Source organism: Lepidochelys kempii, chromosome 2 (assembly GCF_965140265.1).
Source record: "Lepidochelys kempii isolate rLepKem1 chromosome 2, rLepKem1.hap2, whole genome shotgun sequence".
In the NCBI taxonomy this organism is placed as follows: Eukaryota; Metazoa; Chordata; order Testudines; family Cheloniidae; genus Lepidochelys; species Lepidochelys kempii.
Window position 1 is genome coordinate 184149029 of NC_133257.1, and position 15680 is coordinate 184164708.

The 15680-nt window shown below is 40.1% G+C and overlaps 1 protein-coding gene across 8 annotated transcripts in view; it reads right to left on the bottom strand.

Moving 5' to 3' along the window:
- The window catches only part of GOLGA4 (golgin A4), a 133428-nt gene that overhangs the window by 48356 nt on the left and 69392 nt on the right, over window positions 1-15680 (bottom strand). For 6 of the 8 annotated variants that reach the window (XR_012157450.1, XM_073332979.1, XM_073332978.1 and 3 more), the window contains 4 exons: window positions 8223-8336; window positions 3258-3278; window positions 2969-3037; window positions 2122-2197 (listed from right to left, as the gene is read on the bottom strand). Coding sequence is in view for 6 of the 8 variants with exons in the window: in XM_073332979.1 (XP_073189080.1) it covers window positions 2122-2197; window positions 2969-3037; window positions 3258-3278; window positions 8223-8336 (280 nt within the window). In the remaining 2 variants the exon portion in view is untranslated. Of the gene's footprint in view, window positions 1-2121; window positions 2198-2968; window positions 3038-3251; window positions 3279-6364; window positions 6588-8222; window positions 8337-15680 lie in introns of those variants that run through there. The other 2 variants (XM_073332980.1, XR_012157451.1) reach the window with 2 other exon arrangements.

The following is a 15680-nucleotide window of genomic DNA, read 5'->3' on the forward strand; positions in this document are numbered from 1 at the left end:
AAAAAATGTGTGTATTTTTAGTATTACTTCCAATTTAATTGTAAGGAGTTTTGTTTTTTTTTTAAACAAATACAAAAAAAACCCAAAAGGAAGCAGCCAATGCAAAGAACAAGATGTTTATCACAACAATCATTACTCATATTAAGAAAAAGAACGGTGAAGTATATAACTTTATACTTCTACCCTTTGTGTCTGTTCTTAAATTTTGATACAAGAAAGGGCCACTGTATTACCACAAAATCACTGTAACGATTTAAAATCTAATCTGAAGGATGCTTTTTTTGATAATAGAATGTATGAGCCATGCTGTAGCATGGCTTCATTAGCTCATCCACATGAAACAAAATTTAGTGTATTTTTCTCATTATGTCACCAATATAGTTTTAGTTATCACAGCTGAGTGTGACAATGCTTTGAATTATACTCAATGTTTTTTAAAGAAAGAAAATATTTTATGGAAAATGATAGAACATATTAAATTACCTAACGGTGGTTCTCCTCTTCTTCTGACTTTGATCATATCACTCCCTGCAAGTATTTTTTACTGGCTTGCCTGCTGCAAGAAATTCAAACTCCTTGCCTCTACCCTCAAGGCTTGACAAAGATCTCCTACTACCTATATTTCAGCACTTGGCCTTAGAAGGCTTAAATTTTGCCCACTTTTTTGTCTCTAATATTCCCAAACAGGATGTGACTATTACTTCTTACACACTCCAGAAAGTGCTAGGTACTGAATTTTTTCATACCAGCCTCATTTCTTCAGAAGAGTCTCCCCTCTAAAAATTCTTCTTTTCTTCTATTGTTTAGCCTTTAGGTACTGTTCCCCTATTTGTCTGCTCCCACTCTTCTGACCTTTTCTTTGTCTTTGTCATGGTTACTGAGGTTTTTAAGACCCCTATTAGTCTTGATTGCATCCGTCAGGTGACAGGCTTGGCTTCCTACACTTTATGAAGGTTCTATTACTAGAGCTCTGGGCTGCAGCTCCCCTCTTTAACCAACTGCGTTAATCTGACAGGCCCAACTGTGTTTGGCAACTATAATCCTTTTTCTCCAGAAACCTGTGACAGCAGCTAATTAAAGTGACTCAGAGCCAGCTTCTTCAAAATAAAGTAGCATTTAATTAGCAAAAGGAACACAGCATTTAGGAAAACAGGTTAACTCATGGCCTTACCTAAACTTAACCTCTCTATCCATAGTTCAGGTAGGTCCAGCCTACTCCCAGCTCTCTCTTGGGAAACCCAGTCTGCTTGCTATAGTCTCCATGTCTCTCTGTTAAAGTTTTCTTGCCCAACTGTCAGCCCTCACTGACACTCCCTGGCAGACTCTGGCTATCCAATCCCCACCCTTTTCTAGACCTAGGGACCTCTAACGTTTTTGTGTTCCCTCTGATATCTCTTCTCAGCCTTGGTAAAACAGCTGTCACCCGGGCTCGGGCAAACATTCACCTCTTCACCACTATAAACCTGGCTATTACATGTGAGCATTAGTTGGGATGCTCCATAACTAGACCATTATTTTACCTTTTCCGCTTGGTTACTCTAACAATCCCATAGTAAGTAACACCAGAAACACAAAGGCATGCACCATATTCATTCAAAACAACAAAACAACCACAGTATTTTATCTGTCCGAAGTAACCTACGAGATTCCTGAGACACAGCTATGGTTTACTGATTGCACTGCATCATGCATGTGTATAGGGCTAAATAATAAAATGCCACCCCATAATCAGACTATAGATTTACAATCAAATACTTTCAACTTTTTGTGTTTCACTGATTGCTGTGCTTTTTTGTTCTGTTTATTCCTGACTATAGAGAGACATAAAGCTCTCAAAAGCTCTGGTAGAGAGGTTACAAAGCTCTTATAGTGGTGACAAAATAAATATAACTATCACAAAATGTTCATGGAATCATGTGACAGCTCTAGTAAACTCTAATAGGACAAAATACGAGCAAGATTCCACAGTGAATCTAACAGGATCTTGCACAGCCATTATGCAGTTACTAAATGTCACATTAGAAAAAAAGATTAATATCACTTTTTCAAACTTTGCGAAGTGTGACCATTTCTTTTAAAGAGCTATTTTATTTACTACGTGATGAAATATGTTTTCCTTACCTCTGTATGGTGATCCGACAGCTGTGACATACACATTTTTCTCATAACTTTTCAACCTGTCTTTCAGTATATGAATCTAAACAGTCACAAAAGAACAAGTGATGAATATAAACAATTAAAATGAAACATAACTGAAATGACTTTCAGATCTGCAACATGAACATCTCAACCATTCATGTACGTGAGATGCTTTTTTTGTTTGTATAAAAAGAAAACACTAAAAACTGTTTCCATACTGGACTATTCAGGGGTTAAAGAGTACAAAACTATGAAAATTACATTTTAAGGCTAGCTGTTAAACAGCATTTAGCTCTACTGTGGGAGAGAAAAAAAGAATAAATTGCCATGGCTTCAGATGGGACACTAGATGGGGTGGGCCAGTACTCTGAGGTTCTTCCAAGCATTCCCTCTCAAATGTTTATCTGACTGGTTCATGCTCAGGGTCCAACTGATCACCATATGTGGAGTCAGGAAGGAATTTTCCCAAGGTCAGATTGGCAGAGACTTTGGAAGGGTAGGGGGTTCACCTTTCTCTGATGCACTGTGTGTGGGTCACTTGCCAGACCTATCTGAGTTCTTATTTAATCAATTCCCTGCCACTGCAGGGGCCTCAAGCAGTGGTGCATTGCAGTCCCCACTACTGTCTGCCTGTGGCACATAATAGTTTAGCCTGCTGCAGGCTGTAATACTTTGGTTTAATTTGGGTTGGTGGGTTTAGTGCGTGTGTGGCACTGGTGGTAGCCTGTGAGGTACAGGAGGTCAGACTGGATAATCTGGTGGTCCCTTCTGGGTTTCAACTCTATGACTTTATGAACACTATTTCTTCTTATTCAAACAAGACCCCTACCTGCTCCATGAACTCCTGCTCTTTCAACTTTGAATCATTGACAAGAGTTGTCTTCTGTGCTAGCTGTATCTGAAAGAAAAGCCACATATGGGATTCAATCAATCAATCATTGTACATACACTGCACACTTTTGCATTGCAAGTACATTTTTTTCTTGTTAAACTTTTTTTTCCCCCTTTCACCAGTTAATATATGCAATCCTAAAAACAGCATTTCTAATCACAAGCCACTGAGGAGCACAGTATAATCATCTAGATAGCACAATGAACCAATGAAATTCAAACCTTACCTGAAGCTCTGTTATTGTTACCTAGAACAAAAAAGATACAATTAAACAAAATGCTTTTCATTTGCATCTTTAGATATAAAATATAAAACTACAACAATATCTTTCTAAAAGAATTCATGCCAGCATGGAGAATTACACTGGACAAGAATACACAGACGTTAAGAGATAGTAGCAGTCGATTAAGGATTAATCGGTCACCTAATCAGGACTCTGTGTTTGTGACTGCTGAGAGCAATTAGGATAAAAATAACAAAATTACGTATATACTCAAATTTTAAAATAAAGTCCTGTAAATGTACTTCATCACTGTTACATGTATCTAGAATGAGTAATGTAAGTTATGCTTTGAATAACATTGGAAAGCGTATAACCAATTCATTCAGCTATGACCAATTCACCTTTACATGAAAATTAAGTTAATAAGCTAATATGTCCAATCTCTACAAAACAGATACTGTGTAATAATGGTAACTGAATGCTCATAGAATACAGTTAACCTTACTGAGAATACTGTATACACACATGCTATTGATATATTTATATCTAATTATGTAAATTAAATTAGGTCTTTTGGCTTAGAGTTACTCAGGGTGTTACTGGAATCATGCAAAGTAAATTTTCATATGACAATAGCTTCCTTATCCAAAATATTGTTACCTTTGAAAGTTGTAAATTTATGTAGATATGCAAATTATCTGAGGTGGTTACTTCCAATCTTTTTAAATGCTTAGGTTTTTTTCAATTGATAATGCTGTATTAGTTATACATTTTCCATATTGGGTTATATTAAATGTCAGCAACCTTAACTGGGTGTCAACACATTTGTGTGAAATGTATTGTAATTTTTAAAGTACAGATCTTGAAAGGGTAAATCAGGGCAATATATGAAACTGAAGGTTGGTTACTTGTAACTGTAGTTCTTCAAGATGCATATTCACAGTCTCGGGGGATGCGCCAGCCTGTGCAGCTGAGAGGATGAAACCTTTTGGTAGCCATACCCATCAGAGCACCCCGGTGCCCCTCCGACCATCCACCCCCACTGTTCGAGCACGTTCTGAGGGCCTGGTTCTAATAGGGGATGTGGCACCCACTGCTATCTCAGTTACCTTCCACTGCTAAAGTGGAATTCCAAGTAATACTGAAATAAGGACTCCGCAAGAGTGGGGAAGGCAGGCAGGGAGTACAAATACTCATACAAATAAGTAACCTTGGTTTCTTCTCCAAAGGCCCCCTCTGCATATTCCCACTCTTAGGAAGTTTGGCAAGCAGTACATCAGACGGATGCAGGGAGCATCAGTCCTAATTAAAGAATGACGGGAGCACCACTGCCAAACCGTGTGCCAGATCTGGCTGCCAAATCCAATGCATAATGCTTCATAAAAGCGTGAACCAAAATCCACATAGTAGCTTTGCATGTTTCAGTAAAGGAAATATGTTTAATGCATGCTACAGATGCAGCAATTGCTCTAACAGAATGGGCTCTAAGATGAACAAGAAGAGAGAGTGAAGTCTCTCTATAACACTCTTCAATATACTTGTCTAACCCATCCAGACAAAGACTGTGCTGAAAGGGCTTGAACTTCAGAGTTACCCACATATGAGATATATAACTCAGGAGAGGAACTGAAGTTTTTAGTTGTAGCCAGATAATGTAAGAGTGCTCTCTCTGTATCTAAGGAACGTAACCTACAGGGGTATGAGGTTTTGGAAAGAATACTGGTAAATGAATACTTTGATTTACATGAAACTCCAATATCACTTTAGGACAGAATCTGGGATGCAGTCTAAGAATCATCATGTCCTTATAAAAAGCAGAATAATGTGGGTCTGCCATTAAGGTATGTAGATCACTAACCCTTCTAGCACAAGTGATTGCTATCATAAGAGCTGTCTTCACAGAAGATGCAACAAAGAGCAGCTCACTAGAGATTCAAACAGGGGAAACGTAAGTTGCATTAAAATTGGAAGTTCAAATTTCACGGAAGTGCAGTGTCCCATACTTGCAGATCCAAATTCAATAAGCTTTTTAACAAGTTTTTCAGCAACATATGCGAAAAATGGATTTTCCATTACTGAGTGTGACAAACTCTGCTATTGTTGCTAAGTGGATCTTAATGGAGGAGACAGACAAACCCAGTGCTTTCAAGCATAGTAAATATTCTAAAATAAGTTGCATGGGGGCTGAACAAGGGTCAATATTCAGACAGCCACATAACCAATCTTTTCCACTTAAAATTGTATTTTTTCAGCTCTCCTATCCTTCCTTTCAGATCCCTTGGAATTATTTTGGATCCCACTGGCTTGACCAACAAAGCCTCTTGTAACGGAAGGGCCTGAAGTCAACTTTGTCTTTCCTTTTGGCCGAAGGAGTAAATGTGCTGCAGATAGCACAGTGTGCCGTGGAATGACTTTCATCTAGTCATTTCAGGCACCAAACATGCCCACCAGACACCTCTTAAAAACATGCTGCTTTGCACTGGGATCTACCAAAAGGAACGAGTAAGTATTCCTACTCCAAAATAAAACCCTAATCTAAAACTATCCTAACTATAAAACTTTTTAACAATAACTAATCTAAAAAGGCACTTATATTACTACGGATCTGCAAGGTCTGGAGAGATTCATGCTCTTTCACTGCTGCAAGTGAAAGGAACTAAGGCAGCAATAGGCACCACATCCTCTTTTATAGCCATGCTGTCAGAATGTGTGCATACACTAAGGGTGAGGGTGGGAGAGGCGCATGAGCGCTCTGGCACTTCACAGCACTGCAATTTTCTCACTTGAGGGTGTGAAAAAACACCCCCCTGAGCGCAGCAAGTTTCAGCGCTGTAAAACGCCAGTGTAAACGGTGCACCAGCGCTGGGAGCCACGCCTCTCGTGGAGGTGGGTTTTTTAAGAGTGCTGGGAGAGCTCTTTCCCAGCGCTCTGCTGTGACTACACAAGCCACAGTAAAGCGCTGCCGTGGCAGCACTTTAGCATTACCAGTGTAGACTAGCCCTAAAAGGAACTTCTACCAGAAGGTTTCCATGTCTCATCTCCACTTATCAGTACATCCCCAAGACTGGAAATATACAGAGGACACTAGATGACCTTTACGTACTAACTACCTAAGGTTTTCTGTCGTGCCCTCGGATGGAGCGCAGAAGGGAAACAGCTGCTTTCATGGGTCCCTCAGCAAGACAAGATTCCTTAACATTCAGATTGCAGGTGAGAAGTTCCCCTTCTGCATGCCATAAAAAATGTACTTCTGTGTTCCGTATGGAGCTCAAATTCAACAGGAGCAGGAGTTTGCTTGAACAGGCACCTTCTCATTGCTGTTAGAGTTCATTTCTAAAGATTCAAACACCCCAGTTGAAAATTTTAGATGTTGGCTATTGGTGAATAATTATTTTATCTGTCATGTCATGGAATAAAAACAAATGCTATGGCAAAAATATTATACTTACTTTAAAACTAATTATACTATGTGCAAGCTTTGGTTTAGATCTACATTTACGTAGTGTGGGAAGTGTTACAAGAAAGCCATTTATAAATTAGAAGGATGTGAAGAAACAACAGCGAACAAATATCAATTCCTAAAAAGGAGTAGCTTTAACTTACTTGAACCTGAAGATTGAACAGTTTTGTTAACTTAGCAGAAAAAAACAGCAAAAAGGAAAAATGGAATAAGAATATGGATAAGGACAGAAAGAGCAAGAGAAAATGAAGGGTAGTAAGGGTCATAAAATATTTTACTTATACAGGTTCCATTTATTCTAAATGCATCCTGGGGAGTATAAAGCTAACAAAATGTCCACTTAAATTTATGCAAATGTGTACACAATTCATGTGAATTTATGTAAATATATGTGGCCCACTGGCACTGCACAGTTTGCTTACCCAACCCCTCAATGTTGCAAAGGTGCACCATTGCATTAGGTAAACTGCAAAGCTAGTGTCCTAGGAAAGCAATTCCAAAGTGAAAAGAGCTGGGAAGAAAAACAAAGGCAAACAGCCAAACAACTTTTAAACCAAATAGGGGAAAACCACTCCCACCACATACACCTGACAGCCACACAATTCTTTGGGTCAGGGAGTGTGAGAATGGTGTCCTAATAACTAAACATCTGCAAAATAAATGGAGCTCCCTTTACACAAGATCAAAAGGAAGGCATTATAAATATTAATCCGACACATGAAAACAAAAATAATCATCAGTGACCTTAAAATGTCGTCATCTGAATGGGAATAGATCATTATCAAGTGTCATCTGTACAAACAATTGTAGCATTTCTCCATCAAGACAACAACTATGCAATGAAGGTTCATTCTCAATGCATCAGCAAATAACTTATGAATGAACAAATATGTATCAATGTGTGTGTAAATAAAAAGTTCATGTGACATCAGATTGGAGAGATGAACATGAAGTTTGTATACATATTATCAGAAAAGAATTCAGCAGGGATTTTCAAAAGAGCCTAAGGGAGTTAGGTGCCCAGACTCTATTGAACTTCAATGGCATTAGGACCCTTAACTACCTCAGGTTCCTTTAAAAATCCTATCCTTATTCTGCAAGTATTTATAACTTGGATACAATGATTGTATTTACACAGGCACTTTGAAACAGAACCAGACTATTGCTCCTATGGAGGCATTACAATTCCAAATTTCATATAATTAAAATGGGAAAATTTTGCATCCTCTTGAACAAGTTACAAGTGCTTCCAGTGTAAAGTCAATGTATAAAAAAAAAAGGAGCAGAGGGGAAAACACAACCAAAAAGCAAACTATTAAAACAAGATCAAATTAAATATTGCACAACTTGCAGCAAAACAGATTGGTCAAAGAATTCAGAATTGCACAAGAAAGCCAAAACCTGATATATAAACAGAACCCAGGCCAATTAACAGCTACTACAAGGTCTCATGAAAACTGTGACACTAATGCCTAAAGTTACAAGTATAAATATTAATGTCAGCTCACTTCTTCCCTGTGCCTATTCTCCTCATCGGCCAGCTTTTGTTTGTATTCCTTCTGCAATTCCTCCAGCTGTGTTTGCAGCTCATTTACTTTTGCTGTCATTTCTTCTTCACGAGCCTTCAGAATGAAAAATAATTGCATTAATTTACATACTACACAGTTAATGTCTAAACTCTTAAAACCTTCTCACCGGATTATACAAAAAGCACTTAAAAAATAGCTCAGCTTCATATAGAGAGGAAAATAATCAACTTGAAATGCAAAGGCTCTCACTGAAAGTTTAGGACTACTCAATTTATATTACCTTGAAAATGAGGAATGACATTAGGGACTTATCAGCTAATGCGGGCAAAACTTCAATTGTCAAACACAAAAACAATTAGTTAGCTTTTTGAAAATTTTTAGTAAGGATTATACATTTTTAATGAGTAGAAAAAAGGCATTCAAATGATATTCAATACTTCCAGAAGGTGTACAGTAGGTAGATCAATTTAAGCAAATAGAGATTTTGTGAAAGAGACATGTCATGCAAACAAAATTTTCTATCTTCAATTTATTGGCAATGACCGGGGCTTAATCACGTCTTGTCTCCAATATTTTAATTCTCTCTAAGGTTGTACTAAATCTCTGTTCTTGGAACTTCACTGAGGTTCTAATGGTGTGGTCAAGCAATTTTTGATTCAGGAAGTGAGACCATCTGACCTCCTTTCAGACTGCGTGACTCCCTATCCACTGAATTTAATTTAAAATTGCCATCTTCATTTTCAGTGCTCTCTCTCTTTCCTTTCCCTTGCCTTTCTGACCATATAGCCCATTTCTCCACTTGCGCATTCTGCTCCTCCAGTATCAGTCTCTTCTATTCCATCCCAATGACTTTTTCCTGACGGGAAAGGGGTTTTCCTTTTCTGCACCACTTACAAAGCTCCAGACTTTGTCTACGAATTATTGAAGTATTACCCATCAAGCCATGCAATCAAATCTGTTTGTTCCAGTATACAATTGACACTAAACCTCTGTATCTTTCCCTTGCCCCATTACTGCATTTCTTTCCTTTCCTATTGTAATAGTCTTTTTATTTATGCATCACTAAATGTGTGCTGAGCACTTTGCAGATAAGCATAAGAATAATATCTACTTAAATCTTTACTGAATTTGAAACTGAGCGCTTTTGCTGCACCCCATCTTTGTATGTAGTTCATCCTCTTGAGAGTAATCAAACCTTTATATGGAAGTGGTTTTAACTGTAAAGTGTTTTACAGTTCTATGTAGGAAAACATATAAAAATACATTCTACTTTATGACTACCAGTACTCTCCAGCCCCAGAACACATAGTGACTCCTACTTTTCAAAGATAAATGTATTGGGACCCCAAGCAAAGTCACCTTAATTTTTAGCTCAAAAAAGGTCTAAATCAATCTCCCCTTTTCTCCATTAAATCCAGAAGGGACATAAAAATAACCCTTCCCCCTCCAAAGTGGTGACCACATCATAGTTGGGTGTCTTGGTGCGAATGAAATTCCTAAAGATTTTATACCCTTTCATTCTGGGCACTCCACAGGGCTCCTCAAATTTCTGCCCAATAAAATCATAGAAGTCTAGGGATGGAAGAGACCTCAAGAGGTATCTAGTTCAGCAGTACTCAAACTGTGGGTCGGAACCCCAGCATGGGTCATGACCCTGTTTTAATGGGGTCCTCAGGACTGGCGTTAGACTTGTTGGAACCCAGGGCCAAAGCCAAAGCCTGAGCCCCACTGCCCAAGGCTGAAGCCCAAGCCCCAGCCCCACTGCCCCGGGCAGTAGGGCGTGGGCTTCAACACTCGGCAGCAGGACTCAGGCTACAGGCCCCTTGCCTGCGGCTGAAGCCCTCGGGCTTTGGTCCGCCTGCCCCAGGTGGACACGCTCAGGCTTCGGCTTTGCCCCCCCCCCCCCCCGGGGTCATGCAACAAAGTTTGAGAAACTTTTGTGCTGAGAAAGGATTAAGTATATCTACAGTAGCAACTGTTGTCATCGTATTTGCCAAAGACTGAAAAGATAAGCAATATCACTGCGTAGCAGTGAAACAGATCATCCTTATTATGAGTTTCAAAATACTTTTCCTGGCTTGAAAAGCAGAATAAAAGTCTCAAGGTCCTTTGTGTAGTAGTGCACACCCTTAGCTACTAGCCCTAATTTTTGGGGGGGGGGGGCAAGATGTACACAGCAGTAAATCCCATGCTTTGCGCCAGAGTGAGTATCCTGGAAGTCTAAAATTGTCTTGTCATACATATTACAATTCCAACATTAAGATGTCAATAAAGATGCAGTTATAGGACAGTGCAGTATGAATCAGACTATACATTAAGTAAAACTATTTCCATTTCATTAAAGGAACATCTCTCGCTTAGAAAAAAAGATTGGGAATCTTCTGTTCCAGAACTTCTTGATGATTTTAGCTTGTCATCTTAATTAACGGTCATGCCCATAAATCACTTATTTACATCTCAGCAGCATTCAAAATGTTACAAACTATTAATCTGCCTCCAATAAAGATGGTCAGTAAATACAAAGCATTTTATCAATATGGTAGAACCAGGAGTGTATAGTTTAACAGTATTGAGTACTATCAATATTAGATCTGACTGGAAAATGGAATTTTTGTCCCACTGAAAATTTAAGGATCAGAAAAAAGCTGTCCCATTTCCAAACAAAAAGTAAAAACCTCAAAGTTATCCACAGGATAGAAATTTTTTTTAAATAAAAAGATTCCATTTGGCTTGCGAGCTTCCTGCCTGGAAGACAGAAAATAAAGTTGACAAGAGCCTTCCAGGCAGGCAGCTGATGTGTTATCGTTTTGATTTTTCCAAATAAAAATGGATTTTCAAAAAACCTGAAATTTTTCTAGAGAAAATTCTGATTTTGCAAAAAGGGCATTTTCCTTCAGGAAGCCATTCTGATGGAAAATTCCCACCCAGCTCTAACCAATATGCTTAGTACTTTACAAAACAGAGACATGGGGTGAAATTTTAAAAAGCACTTAAGTGACTTAGAAGCCTAAGTCCCATTGACTTTCAATAAGATTTAAGCTCCTAACAGCTTGAGTCACTTTTGAAAACGCACTTATACTTGTAAGGGCTTGTCTTCACTGCAGCATTAACTCACGTTATAACTTAAGTTCTGTCTACACACAAAACCCCCTTAGCTTGAGTGTGGTGGTGCTTTTAATTCAAGCTGACTAACTTGTAAGGGGACACAGTCTACAGCTAGGGTTGGTAAAACACATATCAGCTGCTAACACAATCACTCTGCAATCCAATGAGTCTGTGTACTTCGTGGTAATTTGCAGTGTGGCTGAACTAGGCTTACTGAGAGGAGTTAAATCAAGTTATCTATGCTTGATTTAACACTGCAGTGAAGACATCACCTGAGAGCTTCTCCCATTGGCTAGTTAATCCACCTCCCTGAGAGGTGATAGCTATATCAAGGGAAGAAGCTCTCCTGTCGACACAGAACTGTCTACACGGGGTGGAGGTGGAAATTAAGATGGTATAACTGCAACGCCTAGGGGTGTGGATATTTCACACCTCTGAGCGACGTATTTATACCAGTGTAGGTCTGTAGTATAGACCTGGCTTAAGTCATTTATATACTTTTGAAAATCGTCTCTACCATGTGGATGTGCAATATAAGAGAGACTACTTCATACACAAACCACGTTGGATGGCCAGATCAGGGTTGCCAATTTTGGTTGGATGTATTCCTGGAGGTTTTATCACATGATAATCTTCAATTAAAGCTTAACCTTTAATTCCTGGGGACTCCAGGACACTCCTGGACAGTTGGCAACCCTAGGCCAGATGGAGGTTAACATCTCAGAGTGGTATGGCATGTGTGTGTGTTTGTTGTACTATAATGCTGACAAAGTACAGAAGATTACTACTTAGTGGCTTCACAAAGATGTTTTAAGGAGAGATTTCAATAAATACAGTTTAGCTGACTTGTGCACAGTACGAGGACGCCCCAGGTGTAAGGGGCAGCAGGGAAAAATGCATGGATACTTGATTCAGAGGAATAAAACAGAAGCAGTTAAGAGGGAGGAAAGGAACTGTCCATGCAAAGGAAGTGAGGTTGGCTGGGTTCAGGAATAAGAAAAAAAAAAAAAAAAAAAAAAAAGAGTTAAGAATGGGATTATATGATGGTGTTGGCTGCAACAGTAGGGGACCAGGAGGTCCCTTCCAGTCCTATGTAGTCAGGGACAGAGTGTGCAGAACTTGAAGCCTGAAATTGGTATAAAAGACAAGAGAAAACCCATGAAAGGATTCCAAGAATAGACTGAGGCTATGTCTACACTATGTACCTTTTAGCGACACAGCTGTGCCGCTACAGCCGTGCTGCTAAAAGGTGCGCAATGTACCAGCTCTTTGTTGGCAGGAGAGAGCTCTCCCACCAACAAAAAACTTCCACCCCCAACGAGCTCTCTTGCCGACAAAGCGCAGTTCATACCAGCGCTTTTCGTCGGTAAAACTCTCGCTATTCGGGGGATATGCGTGCTTTTCCACACCCTGAATGACAAAAGTTTTACCGACGAAAGTCCAGTGTAGACAAAGCCTGACACACAGAACAATCTGTATTACAATATGTAACCCACTAACCCGCCACCCCTTTTTCTTCTATGACTGCAGAAGTGTTAATGGGCCACTCCACCTTGAATGGTCCCTCAGACCATGCACTAACTACAGTAAAAGCTGTGCTATCTGGCACTTCAGCAACTGGAAAGCTCCATAAACCGGCATTTCTGATCTTCACTGAAATTCCGGTTTATAGTCTGGTTGATGCGGGGCTGGCAGAGGGGTGTGGTGTGGAACAGGGTGTGGGGCATAGGCTCTGGGAGGGAGTTTGGGTGCGGGAGGGAGCTCGGGACAGGGGATTGGGGCATGGAAGAGGGTGGGGGTGCCGAATTTGAGGGCCACTCACCTTGAGCGGCTCCCTGCAAGCGGCGACCTGTCCCGGCTACTCCTAGGTGGAGGCACGGCAGGCAGCTCTGCGTGCTGACCCCACCCCATGTGCTAGTTATATCTTGATTTTAGTAAAGTTTTTTATACTGTCTCACATGACCATCTCATAAACAAACTAGGGAAATGCAATCTAGATGGAGCTACAATAAGGTCGGTGCAAAACGGGTTGGAAAACCGTTCCCAGGGAGTAGTTATCAGTGGTTCACAGTCATGCTGGAAGGGCATAATAAGTGGGGTCCTGCAGGGATCAGTTCTGGGTCCAGTTCTGTTCAATATCTTCATCAATGATTTAGATAATGGTATAGAGAGTACAGTTATAAAGTTTGTGGATGATACCAAGTTCGGAGGGTTGCAAGTGCTTTGGAAGATAGGATTAAAATTCAAAATGATCTGGACAAACTGGAGAAAGGGTCTGAAGTAAAAAGGATGAAATTCAATAAGGACAAATGCAAAGTGCTCCATTTAGGAAGGAACAATCAGTTGCACACAAACAAAATGGGAAATGACTGCCTAGGAAGGAGTACTGGAAAGGGATCTGGGGGTCATAGTGGACCATAAGCTAAATATGAGTCAACAGTGTAATGCCATTGCAAAAAAAGCAGACATCATTCTGGTATGTGTTAGCAGGAGTGTTGAAAATAAGACACAAGAAAATTCTTCCGCGCTGATTAGGCCTGAACTGGAATATTGTGTCCAGCGCTGGACGCCACATTTCAAGAAAGATGTGGACAAACTGGAGAAAGTCCAGAGAAGAGCGACAAAAAATGATTAATGGTCTAGAAAACATGACCTATGAGGGAAGATTGAAAAAACTGGGTTTGTTCAGTCTGGAAAAGAGAAGACTCAGAGTGGCCATGATAACGGTTTTCAAGTACATAAAAAGTTGTTACAAGGAGGGAGAAAAATTGTTTTTCTTAACCTCTGAGGATAAAACAAGAAGCAATGGGCTTAAATTGCAGCAAGGAAGGTTTAGGTTGGACATTAGGAAAAAATTCCTAACTGTCAGAGTGGTTAAGCACTGGAATAAGTTGTCTAGGTAGGTGGTGGAACCTCCATCACTGGGGATTTTTAACAACAGGTTAGACAAACACCTGTCAAGAATGGTCTAGATAATACTTAGTACTGCCATAAGTGCAGGGGACTGGACTAGATGATCTCTTGAGGTCCCTTCCAGTCCTATGATTCTATGATTGGCTGGGAACTGCAGCCAATGGGAGCTGAGGGGGCAGCAGCGGGCACAGCTGCTTAGCTGCTGCTTAACCGTGTTTTGACCATGGAGCAGCCAGGACAGGTCACCACTTGCGGTGAGCCGCCTGAAGTGAGTACCTCTCCCCATCCAGCACGCCCTCCCACATCGCAATCCGCTGTCCCGAGTCCCCTCCCGCACCTAAACTCCCTCCCAGAACCCGTGCCTCAACCCCCAGTTCCACACCCAAACTCCCTCCCTCTTAGTTAACCAGCATTTTTCACTTACTGGCTTACATTCCCCCAACATGTCAGATAAAACAGATTTTACTGTACTTATGTTAATCTATCTGTTCCACCGTGCACTTAGGTGTGACGCTCAGAGTACCTTTCCCAGGCCTGAACAAGAGCTCTGTGTGGCTTGAAAGCTTGTCTCTCTCACCAACAGAAGTTGGTCCAATAAAAGATATGACCTCACCCACCCTGTCACACACAACAAAAGCATTTTCTTTTTTTTTGGTAGCAGCATTGTGAACAGAATGCAGTGGGGCACGGTGACAAACTGGAAGCCAGAGAGAGACAGGTTACAGTAATCTAGACCAGAGATAACCAAGGAATGGACTAAGCATTAGCTGCAGAGATGGAAAGGAAAGAATATATTTTAGAGAGGTTACCAACAAACAAAAAAACAATAACAATGGACAGGATCTGGCAACAGTTTGTATACGGGAGAAAAATGAGAGCAAATCTTCAATGATAACAATTTACCAAGACTAAACTCTAGGCAAGATTGCAAATCATAAACTGTGATGTACACTTTGTGGTTATGTCTCTGTATGCCAGTAAATAAATTTTGCCCCAGCCCTGCACCCTCCATTTTTTCCCTCACACTCCAAAGCAACTTGTCTTCTCTGATGAGAGGAGCATCTCCATATTTAAAGCAATTAACAGTATGGCAATGGAAAGTGCAGAGTTGCGCCAAGCAGCATACAACTGGGAGCAAAGGCAAGAAAAAAAACGGTCTTAGGGTCAGAGAAATTGTATGGCTGAAAGAAACTGAGGTTGAAGTGGAGTGATGGTGGCTCTTTCGAATGGCTAAACGTTTTCAAAGTATCTTTGCTCTTTCAACAAGAGATAAAATAGAGCACACTGGGGCTATCTTAATTCTAAAATTAAGCTAGCAGCAGTGATCAGAAATTTCTGGAAGGGAAAAGAAGATGCTGCAAATATTTAAGCCTATTTTATTTAATAAAGGGCAACGATCAAGTTTACAGCTCCAATTTT